The 14,557-nt window shown below is 38.6% G+C and overlaps 1 protein-coding gene across 1 annotated transcript in view; it reads left to right on the forward strand.

Annotated features, from left to right (window-relative positions):
- The window catches only part of ADGRB3 (adhesion G protein-coupled receptor B3), a 795,310-nt gene that overhangs the window by 452,569 nt on the left and 328,184 nt on the right, over positions 1–14,557 (forward strand). Inside the window, exon 14 of the mRNA XM_023544583.2 lies at positions 3,085–3,187. Coding sequence (XP_023400351.1) covers positions 3,085–3,187 — 103 coding nt within the window. The remainder of the gene's footprint in view (positions 1–3,084; positions 3,188–14,557) is intronic.

A 14,557-nucleotide genomic window follows, 5' to 3' on the forward strand; every position in this document is an offset into this window, starting at 1 on the left:
ATCAGGAGCCAGCTCTTCACTTATGCAAACTGGAACAAATTGGTGGAATAAATTAAAGAGAATTCTGTACACTGAACACTTTTTAAAAGGGAATCGTTGTATAATGTAAATTCACTTACATTTTCCTTCCTTAAGCATTTTAACACTGATACTGGGATTACATCTTAAACCAACTTGGTCAAAGTTTCAGTAGTTGTATTTAGTATGTATTTATTTAACAAGCCGTTGAAATTTATATTGAGCGCTAAAATGTGCCAAGCAGCATGTGAATGGGGATATACCAAATGACAGACACAAATATGTCCTCACTGAGCTCATAACCTTGTGGGAAGGACACATAGTATTGATGGGTGCCGTGGTGGTGATAGGGACACGTCAGTGTTGTGGCACAAGGAGAGGAGTACTTACACGCTAATGAGATAAGCATGTTCATCTGCATACATGCATCTATGTGCGTCATTTCCCAGTTGTATTCTAAATACATTACACAAATACACACACACTTCACCAAAGATATCTGGCCAACTCCATCCTCTAAGGACCTACTCCACCATACCAGGTTGAACCTGACACGATATAACATACCCCACTGCTTATCTTAGCTACTTTGCCTCCCATGGCCCAGATGTCCCAGGCCAAGATCTCCACATTCCTAAGCATGCAGAGCAAACTTCATAAATACCTTCACGAAATTATGAAGCCCTGGATAGAAATTCTGTGTTTCTCAGTAAATTCTCCACTTGCACAATTTTTAAAATGATGCGAATTATATGTATATTATCAAAATTACCTTACATTTACTAATCAAAATTAAGAACCATTGGATTTTATTTGTAGCAGAGCAATGGGTTATAAACAGAAGCAGAATAAAAGGGCAGGTGGAATTTGGGTGATGAGGAAGTCATTTTCATTCAGGTCACCAATCAGAAATCATACGTCTTCAGACCAATGTGAAAACGTCACTTGTATCTGTGTGCTCAAGACCTGTTCTTCTCTAGGATAAACCTCTATATTCTTTCTGGTGGTGACAGGCAGCCATTTCCCCTCAACTCTAAGCCATGTGTACCTTGTCATTCTCTGGGAACCCTGTCAGTTCTACTGGTACACTCAGTCGCCCAGTATTGCCTCCCAGTGTTAATTCCACCTATTCTCAGTTGATCCCTGAATCCTTTTCCTCAGCAGAGAAACAGGGAAGAACAAGTTGGCACAGGGAGCATGGCATGTGGAGCTTAGTTTTATATCCTCCTCAAGGTAGCTTACCTTCAGTTGACTCACAAAGAATGGGAGGTCCAACATTGTCCGGCAATATCAGAATTAAGTGACTTTGATGCTACAGCCACCTTAGAAAACAATATGGCAATAACTTGTAAAATTAAACATGTCTTTATCGCATGACCCAGCAATGCCATTCTTAGGTATTTACCCAAGACATAAAAAATACATGTTCACACAAAAAGCATGTATACCAATTAATCATAATAACTGAATTCGAATAGCTGTTATTCATAAGATCTAAAAATCTGAAGCAACCCAAAGGTCCTTTAATTGATAAATAGACCAACAAATTGTAGTATGTGCATACTGTGGAATATCACTGAGCCATAAGAAGCAACAGGGATGAATTTCAAAAACATTATGTTAAATAAAGTCAAACACAAAAGTCTCTGTAGTGTATGGTTACATTTGAGTGAAATTCTAGAAAAGACAAAATTATTGTGACAGCATACCCAAGGCTACCAGGTGAGGAAAGTAAAAAAAAAAAAAACAGGGAAAAGGTGATTGTAGAAACTGGTTAGGAGAGAGAGCAGCTGTCTGTAGTCATTGTGGTGGTGGTTGCATGGTCATATACAACTTCTAAGAGCACTAAACCACACACTTAAAATTGGTAAATTTTATTATCTGTAAGTGATATCTTAACAAGCAGAAAGAGGGAAAAAAACGACTTTGTCTTTGATACCAAGTATGAGTTTCCCAGAATTGTACATGCCCTATTTTTTTTTTATGAATAAGTAGTTTATTTCAAATCAAACAGCAGGGGTGAATATATATATATTTCTTCAAACAGCTAAAAGTACTATCAACAGATCTTTAAGTTTCTAAATAATAAGGGATCTGGAGTGTTGTGTGCATTTTGGATTAAAACCTATATATGCAATAAAGGTTTATTTCAGTTTTATATATTTAAATTATATTTATGTCTAATTTTTATGACTTGTAAATATGATTATATTTAAAGTAGCTTAAACTTTTTGTGAGTGAACTGTACTTGGTAAGATATTTCAAAAGGTAAATGCTTTCCATAGATTGAGCATATTTAAATAAAGCATTGACTTGTAAATTTCTTTCATTAGAATAAATGGCAGTCAATAATTAGGAACTAACCCAGTGCCGTCGAGTGATTCCGACTCATAGCAACCCTATACGGCAGAGTAGAACTGCCCCATAGAGTTTCTAAGGAGCGCCTGGTGGATTCGAACTGCCAAACCTTTGGTTAGCAGCCCTAGCACTTAACCACTACACCACCAGGTTTTCCAATTAGGAACTGCACTCATTTATATTTAATCTCTACTTGCTCTCTTGCTATGCCATATTCCAATCATTTTTCATAATGTATTTTGGGATAGTTTAAAAAATGTCGAGATAGCATTTTGCAAGAATATTTGGGCTCCTGGAGAACAAAACTGCTAAGTCCACCTTGAGATAAATGAATTATATCCATTTAAAGATTGCCTTAAGGTTAAATTTACAATCCATCTCTCTCCTAGGTGAATCAGATTTAAGTAATGGAAAGCTTGTCAGTACTGTGGCTTTTTCATCTTTCTTAAAATGGTAATATTCAGCACTAGCTTTTTCCCAAAGTTCTCTAATTCCAGAGAGTCTGTTTGTACCAATAAACGGACTGTATCCTTCCATGAATGATACCTTGATATTTGTATCACGTTTTAAATCTACTCACCTACAGTTTCTTTTATTTTTTGCTTAGGTTGCATTTATTTAATGTGTCATTCCAGCACGTATTGAGCAGTAGGAATTAATATTTTTCATCAATCTTTTCTCCTTTTAATCATAATTACTCTGTTTCAGAAATTATACTGTCGTTAATTCCAAAATCATTGTGGTCACAATCAGGCCTGAACCCAAAACAACTGATTCGTTCCTGGAGATAGAACTAGCTCATTTGGCTAATGTAAGTATCATCCACTTGGCACTGAGTTGCTTGTAGAATTTACCTTAAGAGGTTAGCAGTCATTCTTTCTGACCAATAAAGCCTTTAACAGATTTTCTAGAGTATTTGTAGTTACAAATGAATGTATTTGTTATATATTGTTATTATATAGAAATGGAATGTCATACTATTCTATGATTTTCTTCAGGATTAATTTATTTTATCCAAGGAAATAGCTAGTGAATAGTTAATTTATCAGTGTATGCACATTAACTGGGCACTGTGCTAGGCACAAAGAGACCGAGATGAATAAAAGCTTGTTTCACTATGTAGTGGGGAATACTGACACATAAATATATGCAGTTAAGATGCATGCAGCAATAGAAGTTATAAAAGTAGTACAAAGGATTATGATTAACTGTGGATAGGAGGATATATAAATGCAATGCGGAGGATGAAATTCTCCAGATCTTCTTTGGTGAAGGATGAGACAGTACACAGCACTTGGCAGGCCAGCACAACTTAACCAAGACAAGGTCTTGGAAGCTTCACAGACATATCCAAACTCCCTGAGGGACGGAATTGTTGGGCTGAGGGCTTAGGGGACCATGGTCTTGGGAAACATCTAGCTTAATTGGCATAACATAATTTATAAAGAAAATGTTCTACATTCTACTTTGGTGGGTGGTATCTAGGGTCTTAAAAGCTTGCGAGTGGCCGTCTAAGATGCTCCACTCATCTCTCCCCATCTGGAGCAAGAGAGGGTGAAGAAAACCAAAGATGCAGGGAAAGATTAGTCCAAAAGACTAATGTATCACAAGTACCACAGCCTCCACCAGACTGAGTCCAGCATAACTAGATGGTGCCTGGCTACCACCACCGTTTTGACAGGGATCACAATAGAGGGTCCTGAAAAAAGCTGGAGAAAAATGTAGAACAAAACTCTAACTCACAAAAGAAGACCAGATTTACTGGTCTGACAGAGACTGGAGAAACCGTGAGAGTATGGCCTCCGGACACCCTTTTAACTCAGTACTGAAGTCACTCCTGAGGTTCACCCTTTGGTCAAAGATTAGACAGGCCCTTAAAACAAAACGAGCACGCCAGCCCAGAGGCAAGGATGAGAAGGTGGGAGGGGACAGGAAAGCTAGTAATGGGGAACTCAAGATCAAGAAGGGGAGAGTGTGTTGACATGTCGTGGGTTGGTAACCAAAGTCACAAAACAATACGTGTATTAATTGTTTAATGAGAAATTAATTTGCTCTGTAAACCGTCACCTAAAGTACAACAAAAAAAGAAAAAAAAACTGTTGTGAGAATTAAAGGAGATAACATGATGTAAAGCACACACCACAGTGCCAGGATCATTGTAAATCTGTGATAAATGTTAGCTTGAAAAAAAAAAAAGAATGAAATTCTTCAGATCTTGTGCAGTCTTATGTAGAAATTAAAATTATTTATCACGTACATATTCACTTTAAACACTTAATCATTAATATGTTGGGGCAAGGAAGGTGATTCCCATTAAAACTTGGGTGAAAGTCAGCCAATCTCATGCTTAACATGTACATACTGTTTATCTCTTGTACTATCAAATTGATCTTTGCATACCAAAAAACTGAAGTGAAAAGTGATTAAGTCATTTTCCCAAGTCATCTAGTTAGTGAATGATGAAACAGAACTTATATTTACATCTTCTGGGCTACCAAGCCTGTATATTTTCTGCTGTTGTATAGTTTGTGATTTCACAAAGAAATCAGGCTTGGTTTTATAAAAATGGCAGTGATCTTCCCTGTGAACCACTTTTTACTAAGGTACCTCAGGCTTTCTAGATTGTTTAATGAAAACTGCAAATCTTTCAGCAGTAACTTTCAAATATCACGAATAATTCTTAAACTATCTAGGTCTTTTCCTACTGTTGTCAAAGCGCTATTGCATATACTGGTTCCCTCTAAACACAAGAACATGTTTTATTTCAATAGCTATCTCCTCATGCCTTAGTAGAGACCTAAACTCATCACTGCACTGAAAACTGGAAGAAACTTTTGATGTTTGTTTTCAGTTAGAATTTGTTCAAAATACGTTTTTAAAATGTTTATTTAGTTCTTTCTATTGTTCATTATGGTAATGCCTATCCTGTTGCAAGCACTGGGGAAAAACAATTCTCAAAACTGTAGAATTACCGAGTAATCAATATCATGTCAAAATATGCACCATATTCCTTAGGGCGAAAACACTTAGTAAATGAAGAATCACTAGACCTTCCAAAATAGAGACAAAATCATTAATTGGAGTTCAAAAAGCATGTGAATTAAAGGAAAACATTTTGATAAGTTGAAAAAGAATAACCTCAAAAACAGTCTTAATAAAAAGTCACATTGTTTTAATTCAATAAAACTATTTGAAATGAACATATTTAAGCTTTGAGTCAAACGTTCTCCTCTGGCTGCATGTTATGTCTACCAATATACAAAAGAACTAAACCATATGTGATGGTTAAGGTTGTGTGTCAATTTGGCTGGGTCATTATTCTCAGTGGTTTGGCAGTTATGTAATGATATAATTTGGCAGTTACGTAGTGATGCAGTCATCCTCCTCTATGTGATCTGATGTCATCAGCCAGTCAGTTGTACAGGGCATTTCCTCAGGGGTGTGGCCTGCGTCCAATATATATATGGACGTTCTGGCACAGCTCACTTGTTTGCCCTGGATTCTGCATCTGGCTTATCATCGTCTAACTTCTGGTTCTTGGGACTTGAGCCAGCAGCTTACCATATTGCCTGCCAATCTTGGGTTCATCAGCCCCTGAAGCTGCAGGAGTCAGGAGAAGCCTCCAGCCTGTTGCCTGACCCATGGACTTGGGACTTGCCAGCCTCTACAACCATGTGAGCCATTTCCTTGAGATAAATCTCAATCTCTCTGGTTTTGCTTCTCTAAAGAACCCAGCCTAAGACACTTGGTACCGAGAGTAGTTCTAGAGAAACAAAATCGTAAGGATGAGTTTTCTAAATTGGTCCGCAAGTCTGACTAGCCTTAAAGGCAGCAATGACTCTGCCTCCAGTAGTAAAGAGGGTTCTTCTAATCCATGGCATGAGGTGGCAATATTAATATGCAAAATATCACCACCAGTAGATCAAGTATTAGTGAGGAGTAAGGCTCTGGGTGATAGCATGTTTATACTTTTCTACAATTTTGTCAGAATGAGACATATAAGGAATCTGGTTGGCTGGTGCTCCTTTCACTAGACAAAGCAGTGAAAGAAAGAGATTAGGTCAGGGCTTCAGAGTCACAGTTCAAGCACCACGTAAAAGACCTCAAAGTTGCCACTTGTGCCCTAAAAGAAAGCCTTATTTTTGGTAGTCACAGAGCTAATATTGCCAAAAACCAAACCCAGAATTTATTGTAAGAGTGGCTAAATTACAATACCAGCTGAATTCCCAACATTCAGTTGTATCTGAAGTTAAAGTTAGGGTGTTGATTGGGAAGAAATGGGATCCTGAAAAATAGGATTGGGACATATGGGCAAATAATCAGGAAACTGAGGCCACTGGGCCCATAAATTCCATTGACTCATTCCTACCAACAGAACCAGCCCTCTTACTCCCATTTTAAGAGATTTCTCCATCTTTGTCTGCTAAACTACCTTCCCCAGTAAAACCACTAGCCCCTCCACCTCCACCTCCATCTGATGAGGTTAACCCAGGTGTGTTTGAATAGCCTTTGTCTGAGTCATTGCCTTGGGTGATATCTGAGTCATTGCCTGAGCACTGCCGGGGGTAGATGCCTTACTAGATATTGCTGAATGTTCCCAGGACCCACCCCCACCACCCATTTTTGTTTCTGGACCTATAACTAGATTTCGGTCCCAGGAAGCCCCAAAAGGTGAAGTACAAAGTGTGACCCAGGAGGAGGTACACTATCCTCCAAAAAAACTGCTGGAATTTTCTAATATGCACAAACAGAAATCTGGAGAATATGTGTGGGAATGACTACTAAGGGTGTGGGATAACGGTGCCAAGAACGTAAAGTTGGTTCAGTCTGAGTTTGTTGATATTGGCCCACTAAGCCCAGATTCTTCAAAGATTCAATGCTTCAGCTCGAGAGGTTCAGAAAGGATCTAATAGTTTATTTGGTTGTTTCACTGAAGCGTGGTTTATGTGGTGACCTACACTAAATCAAATTGAAGCACTATACCTGTGTTGTTGTACTGTAGAAGATTTCTAAAGTTTAGGGAATTGGCATGTTAGGTGGATTTACTAGGTTAGGCCCACAAACGCACACATGGAATGCCCAGAGAACACATATTTTACAACAGTGAGGAGCAAATTTATGAAGGGAAACCCAGCATCCTTGAAGACTGCCATAACTGCTATTTTATGTAAGTGAGATTTAACAGTGGGAACTGCCTGAGCTGAATTAAAACACCTAACTACAATAAGGAGCCCTGGTTGCATAGTGGTTAAAGCACTTGGCTGCTAACCAAAGCTTCAGCAGTTTGAACCCACCAGCCATTCCATGGGAGAAAAGATGTGGCAGTCTGCTTCCATAAAGATTTACAGCCTTGGAAACCCTACAAAGCAGTTCTACTCTGTCCTATGGGATCCTTATGAGTTGAATTTGACTCAACAGCAGGTTAACTACGATGGGACTAATTGGACCCCATGGTAGGGGCCAAGTGGCAGCACTGAATTGACAAAGACAAGGTGAGTATGGTTACTGAATGGACAGTGGAGTTGAGGCAGTAATCAGAATATTTTGACTCGTATGGACTTATGGCATTGGCTACTTAGTAATGGTGTTCCTAGGAGTGAAATAGATGAATAGACACTCTGAATATGGACTTCCCTTCCCTGCATGCAGTGCTTCTGCCAAAACTATCATCTGTGGACTCACAGAATGCCTTATCCACCGTCATCATATCCCACACGGCATTAACTCTGGTTAAGGAACTCACTTCACAGCAAATAAAGTAAGGCAATGGGCCCATCCTCATGGAGTTCACTGGTCTTATGTTCCACATCATCCCAAAGCAGCTTGATAGAGTGATGGAATGGCCTCCTAAAGGCACAATACAGTGCCAGCTAGGTGGCAGTACTTTGCAGGGTTGGGTTAATGTTCTTCAGGAGGCTATATGTGCTCTCAACCAGCATCCAATATATGGTACTGTTTCTCCCATAGCCATGATTCACAAAACCAGGAATCAAGAGGCAGAAATAGGAGTGACAGCACTTACTATTATCCCTAGTAAACTACTCTCAAAAATTTTGCTTCCTATCCCCACAAGCCTATGCTCTGCATGCAGGCTTAGAGGTCTTAGTTCCAAAGGGACAAATACTCCCACCTTGGGACACAACACGGACTCCATTGAACTGGAAATTAAGAATGCCACCTAGCTTGGGCTCCTTATGCCTCTGGATCAACAGGCAAAGAAGGGAGTTACCATATTGGCTGGTGTGATTGATCTTTACTTCCAAGGGGAAATCAGATTGGCGTTGCATAATGGAGGTGAAGAAGATTATGTGTGGAGTACAAGAGATCCCTTAGGATGTCTCTTAGGACTACCATGCCCTGTGATTAAAGTTAATGAAATAATTTAAAGAAAGAAGTACTAGGAGCACAGTACTTCCTTTGGACCCAGGTTCCCTGTGCTGAGAAGCTTCTTGACCAGGGGAAGATTGATGACAATGACCTTCACCCAGAGCCGACAGAAAGAGAAAGCCATCTCCTAGAGCTGGTGCCCTAAATTTGGACTTCTAACCTCCTAGACTGTGAGGGAATAAATTTCTATTTGTTGAAGCCATCCACTTGTGGTATTTCTGCTATAAGCAACCCAGTTCCAACAAGATTACTTATGGCACAGACCCTTCAGAAATGAAAGTTTGGGTCATCCCTCCCACCCCCAGGCAAAGAGCCATGACCAGCTGTGGTGCTTGCCAAGGGTAAAGGGAATACGGAATGGGTGGTGGAAGAAGGTAGTTCTAAATACCAGTTACAATCATGTGGCCAGTTGAAGAAATGATGACTGTAATTGTTATGAGTATTTCTTTATTTCTTCCTTGTATGTGTGTATCAAATATTTTTGTTTTCTTCACTTATAAAATATAAGATATAAACGGGACTAGTGAGTTTTCAGTTGTATGCATGTTAGCTGTACCATGTTAGGTAGAAGTATGACTTTGTAATTGTCTTTATTTAGAGATTTTGTATGGTTTAAGGTGATGTGTACAAGTGCCAAGCTGACACAGGGTGGACTGTGATGGTTAAGATTGTGTGTCAACTTGGCTGGGCCATGGTTCTCAAGGGTTTGGCAGTTATGTAATGATGTAGTTTGGCAGTTATGCAATGATGTAATTTGGAGTTACGTAATGATGTCATCTTCCACAATGTGCTCTGACATCAGCAAATCAGTTGTAAAGGGAGTTTCCTCAGGGATGTGGCCTGCATCCAAAATATATATAGATGTTCTAGCAAAGCTCACTTTCTTGCTCTGGATCCTGCACCCAGCTCGTTATCTGACCTCCAGCTCTTAGGACTTGAGCCAGTAGCTTGCCATATTGCCTGTCAATCTTGAGATTCATCACCCTCTGCTGCCTGTGAGCCAGCAGCCTGCCATCTGACCTGCCGATCTTGGGTTTGTCAGCCCCTGCAGCCACATGAGTCAGGAGAAACCTCTAGCCTAACACCTGACCCACGGACTTGGGACTTGCCAAACTCTACAACTGTGTGAGCCGTTTCCTTTAGATAAATCTCTCTCTCTCTGTCTCTCTCTCTGTATATATGTACACGCTTCACTGGTTTTGCTTCTCTAGAGAACTCAGCCTAAGACAACCTGTATGAACAAAATTTTTTTTCTACATATGGAAATCGGTGGGTTAGTCACCAAAATCATAGTAACGTTAGCTAGATTCTGGGGTATCAATGAGAGTCAGCATGTGAGAATGATGAGGTAATTATCCCAACTGTCTTAGAATCAATCCTGTGCCTTTAAGTATTTTGAGTGAGTGAATTGACCAGGTGGCTAAAAGAATACTGTCCCCACTTTAAAAGACCCAACTTGTAGAGAATATAGGCACATCTGTTACCAAAAAAGGGTGGAATGGAGAAGAGGAGGAAGAAGAAAAGCTTAGGCTGGAGAAGAGAAGACCATCACAAGTGCTCTCATTCTGATTATCCCCTCACTTGGAGTGTCGACCCCCTTGCTGTCTTTGGAAACCTGTAAGCCAGTTGCATTTGAGTGTATTCCAGCCCACAGCGACCCCACGTGTGTAAGCATAGAAAGGTGGCATTTTCGATGACTGATGTGTCAGAAGGAGACCACCAAGGCTTTCTTCCAAGCCACCTCTCAGTAGACTAGAACTTCCGACCTTTCGGCTAGCAGCCAAGCACGTTAACTGTTAGCACCACCCAGGGATTTCGATGTCCTTAGAGGCTACTTCAGTTATCACCCCACAATGGAACCTGTCTGGACTGCTCAAACCCTCATTTCTTCTCTTTAGTTGTCTATACCATATATAAAACCCTTTACGGTTACTCATTTTGAATTCCTATGCTTGTTACTTTTATCTTATAACCCAAATCAGACTTCTTAAAAACGACTTTACCTCTCCAGTGAGAGGAAATATATGACTGATTTATTAAGTATCTTAGTATTTTTTGTCACTTTTATAAAGATATGTTCAATATACTAAAATCAGTTTATTTCCATTGAAGAGATAACCGATAACACCCTATGCAGAAATATAACAACCTTAGCTAAAATGTGAAGAAAAGATATGTCTTAAATATGTAGAATGAAATTGATAGGAACAAGCTGAAACATCATGTTGGGGTATAACCATCATAGCTGCTTTCAAAATTGAAACAATTTTAGACGGGACTTATCACTAATATTATGTCTGGCTGCTTTCACCTATTTTCTTATATCAAAAGTATCTGCAAGCACTTTCCTGAAGCTCAGGAAAGAATAATAACTTGCAAATTATATCTGGTTCATATACCATGTGGAAAAATGAGGAATGGGAACTAATAGTGAGTCTAGGGAAAAGCCTGTTACCATTTTCTTAATAAAATGTGTCCTTTTAAAAAAGCTTTTTAACAAATAGCATTTACAGTATGTTAAATATAAATAAGGCCCTTGGGAGCTGATAGGACCAGGTAATAGAATGTGGGACCTTGGAACTCCAAATCATACTCAGCAACGCCAGCAGCAGTTTTAACCAGCTCATAAGTCATTAATGAATCAATTGCTATTCTTAGTTCAGTTCTTCAGACGAATGATTTTATTGCTGTGATCTGAAGAGTCATAGTTTGTGGTCCTTAGTGCCTAGCCACGGTGATTGTTTGCTCTTTAGAAATATCAAATTTGTTTTTCCCAGAAAAAGAATATTATTTTTTGTATTACTTAAAGTTACTTCAGAGTGATGTTTATATTTATCGATATTACTAGAATCTATGGTATATAAGGAAAGCACATAAGTAAATAGTTTTATTGAAAGTAATTCTTGAGACTTAAATAAGTGAAGTAGAATGGATCTGTAGGTGTACACATACACGCACACTTAAACACACATACACACACACACACCCCCCATGTGTGTGGGCCTGACCAATCAGGGCTTACTGTTACTTTCCAAGGTGGATAACATCTCTATCTTTAAGGAAGCAAGTACTTTGCTACCCTGAAAATATTTCCTTTTTCCAAACAAAAGTCATTGTCTAGTTGCATTTCGAGTGGGTAGGCAGATTAGACCATGCTGGCCTGCAGTCTTGTCTTGCCTTTCTTTTTCTTTCTTTCTCTGAGCAACAACTCCAATGGTGTAGGTAGGGTGTTACTGCTGGCTTTCAGGGTTGAGAAAAACTCATCAAGTTTACTTATAGTTCTCAAATTGGTCATATACACAAAAGATCTCATGGGAATTTGTGTGATGTATTATACTTTTAGGGGCTATGAAGCCATTTATGTGTTAGAAAACATAACCTTGGGAGGGTTCGCTCCCATGGATTAGTTTTCAGTGACCTGTCATAGATTTGACTGTGGAAAAATCTGTGATATCTACTAAGGTCTTACTTCTCCCCACATGTGTTCCCCAGATTTTTAATGTGCATTTCCTCAATTAGTACTAAAATTGTGCTGGCAAGGATGTACTATTATGTCCAAACCTCTTATTTTGTAAATAAGGAAAGAGAAAAATTATGCAGACCAAGGCAAAAGAGAGAACCGTCATAGGACTATATTGACAAAGCTGGTGATTTTTTCTTTTATATTCATTGTTTAAGTAGATATTGGGTTGGTTGACAGTGAAACAGAGAAGTAAAAGAAATAGCAAAGACTACTAAAGACACTTGAAAGTAATGTGTAGAACATCTATGGCAACTGGAAATTTGGGACATGGTGCATCTTTCAAGGGCTTAAAAATTGATGACTGAAAATGTTTAATTTTTAGGATAGAGCAAATTCAACTATACTATTTTGAATAGAACAAAGAGACTGTGTATGTGTGTGTGTGTGTGTGTGTGTGTGTGTGTGTTTTGGCCAAAAAAAATTGGCTGTCAAGAATACCATATCTTTTCCAAAGTTTTCAAATACACACAGTTTTAATATTTTTAAGTGTCAGTTATATTGACAACTTGGTAAATTATTCTCCTTTAGCCTGTTTCTTTTACCTGACAATTTTTGTTTTCTTTGTTTAATGCATTTCTTAAATCCATTTCAATAGGTTAGTTCATAGCTTGCTTGCTTTCCTCTTGCCCCCTGTCATTACGTTTTTCTATTGCTCTGTTGGGCTCAGCATTTCCTGCTATTGAGTTTCTGTAAATTCCTCTTAACAGATCTTGTAGCAGGGTCCCTTTGAGAGAAGTATCTGAAAATTTATAACAAATATTTTACAAGTGGTTTGTTGGTAGAACTTTATAGCCAGTTTTTTTATTTTTTTAATATTTAGAATTTTCTCATCTTTTGCTTTTTCCTTTATGTTTCCCATCTCACGTTCTTACTCCTTAAGCACAAAGATTCCTTTAATTGGTTTGTTTTGCTTATTTTTCTAAACTTGAGATTTGTACAAGTCATTGACCTCAATTGTCAAGCTGTACTAGAAGAAATGCTCACAGAGGGGGTCTGTCTGTTGTGAACATGCGAGAATGTATTGTGATGCACAAGATTGAGGGGTGCAGTTTGGAACCTATAATAATTCTCACTTAGATGTTGTTCAAAATTTCACCAGCACAGAGAGAAAGGGAAAGAAGCATGAAATAATGTATAAGATGTGAGGGGTGAAGAAGGTAGAGGATAAAACTGAGCCTTAATGAAGTTATGGAATAAGTGTAAAGGAAGCATTTCCCATTTTTATGCTTTAATCTGAAAGCAAAAATCAGTTTTTTTAGGGGGTTAAGAAAGGAAGAGGGTGCCCAAACATCAGCTTTTATTGATGTCCATGTTGTATTTTCCTTCTAATATTTATTGTCTTTTGTCATAACCTATTATGAATAATAATTATGAAATGTTAATTCTGTAATTAGTACCCCATATTGGTTTATATGGCAGTTCAAATCTGCCAGGTGCTCCTTGGAAACTCTTTGGGGCAGTTCTACTCTGTCCTATAGGGTCACTATGAGTCAGAATCGACTCAATGGCACTGGGTTTTTTTAATCGGTTTATATACAAATTAACTTTATTGGTTTATATACAAATTAACTTAATCTAACTCATACGTCATAAAAAGGAGTGAACCAAAAGTCTAAGTTCTGCATCCGAGTGATGTGAGTAGTATCTGGGGTCTTAAATGCTTGCGAACAGCCTTCTGAGATACAACTATTGGTCTCTACTCATCTGAAGCAAAAGGGTAAGAAGGTAACCAAAATCTCAGAGAAAAAACAGTCTACAAGGCCGATAGCCTACACGATCCACAACTTCATCTATCCTGAGACCAGAAGAACTAGATGGTGCTCTGCTACCACCACTGATCATTCTGACCAGAGTCACAACAGATAGAATGGGAGAAAAATGCAGAGTAAAATTCAAATTCTTTAAAAAGCCAAGACTAACTGGCCCAGTTGAGGCCAGAAAACTCCCTGGGACTACTGCCCTCAGACACTCTTTGAACCTTGAATTGAAACTTTCCTGAGATCACCTTTTAGCAAAAATAGCAGAGTGGCGCACAAAATAAAGGATATTACCTGTAAGATCAGTGCTGTTCTAAAAAAACATCCGAATGAGATCGATAGGTCAACATTTACTGTAAAGCAAAGATGAGAAGATAAGGGAGCAGGGAAACTAGAGTACTGGAAATGGAACAACCAGAACGCAAAGAGAATGTTGACAAATTTTAAAAAATGTAACTAATGTCACTGAATGAATTTTTGTAGAAATTTTCATTTGGGAGCCTAACTTGCTGTG

Source organism: Loxodonta africana, chromosome 1, assembly GCF_030014295.1.
Source record: "Loxodonta africana isolate mLoxAfr1 chromosome 1, mLoxAfr1.hap2, whole genome shotgun sequence".
In the NCBI taxonomy this organism is placed as follows: Eukaryota; Metazoa; Chordata; class Mammalia; order Proboscidea; family Elephantidae; genus Loxodonta; species Loxodonta africana.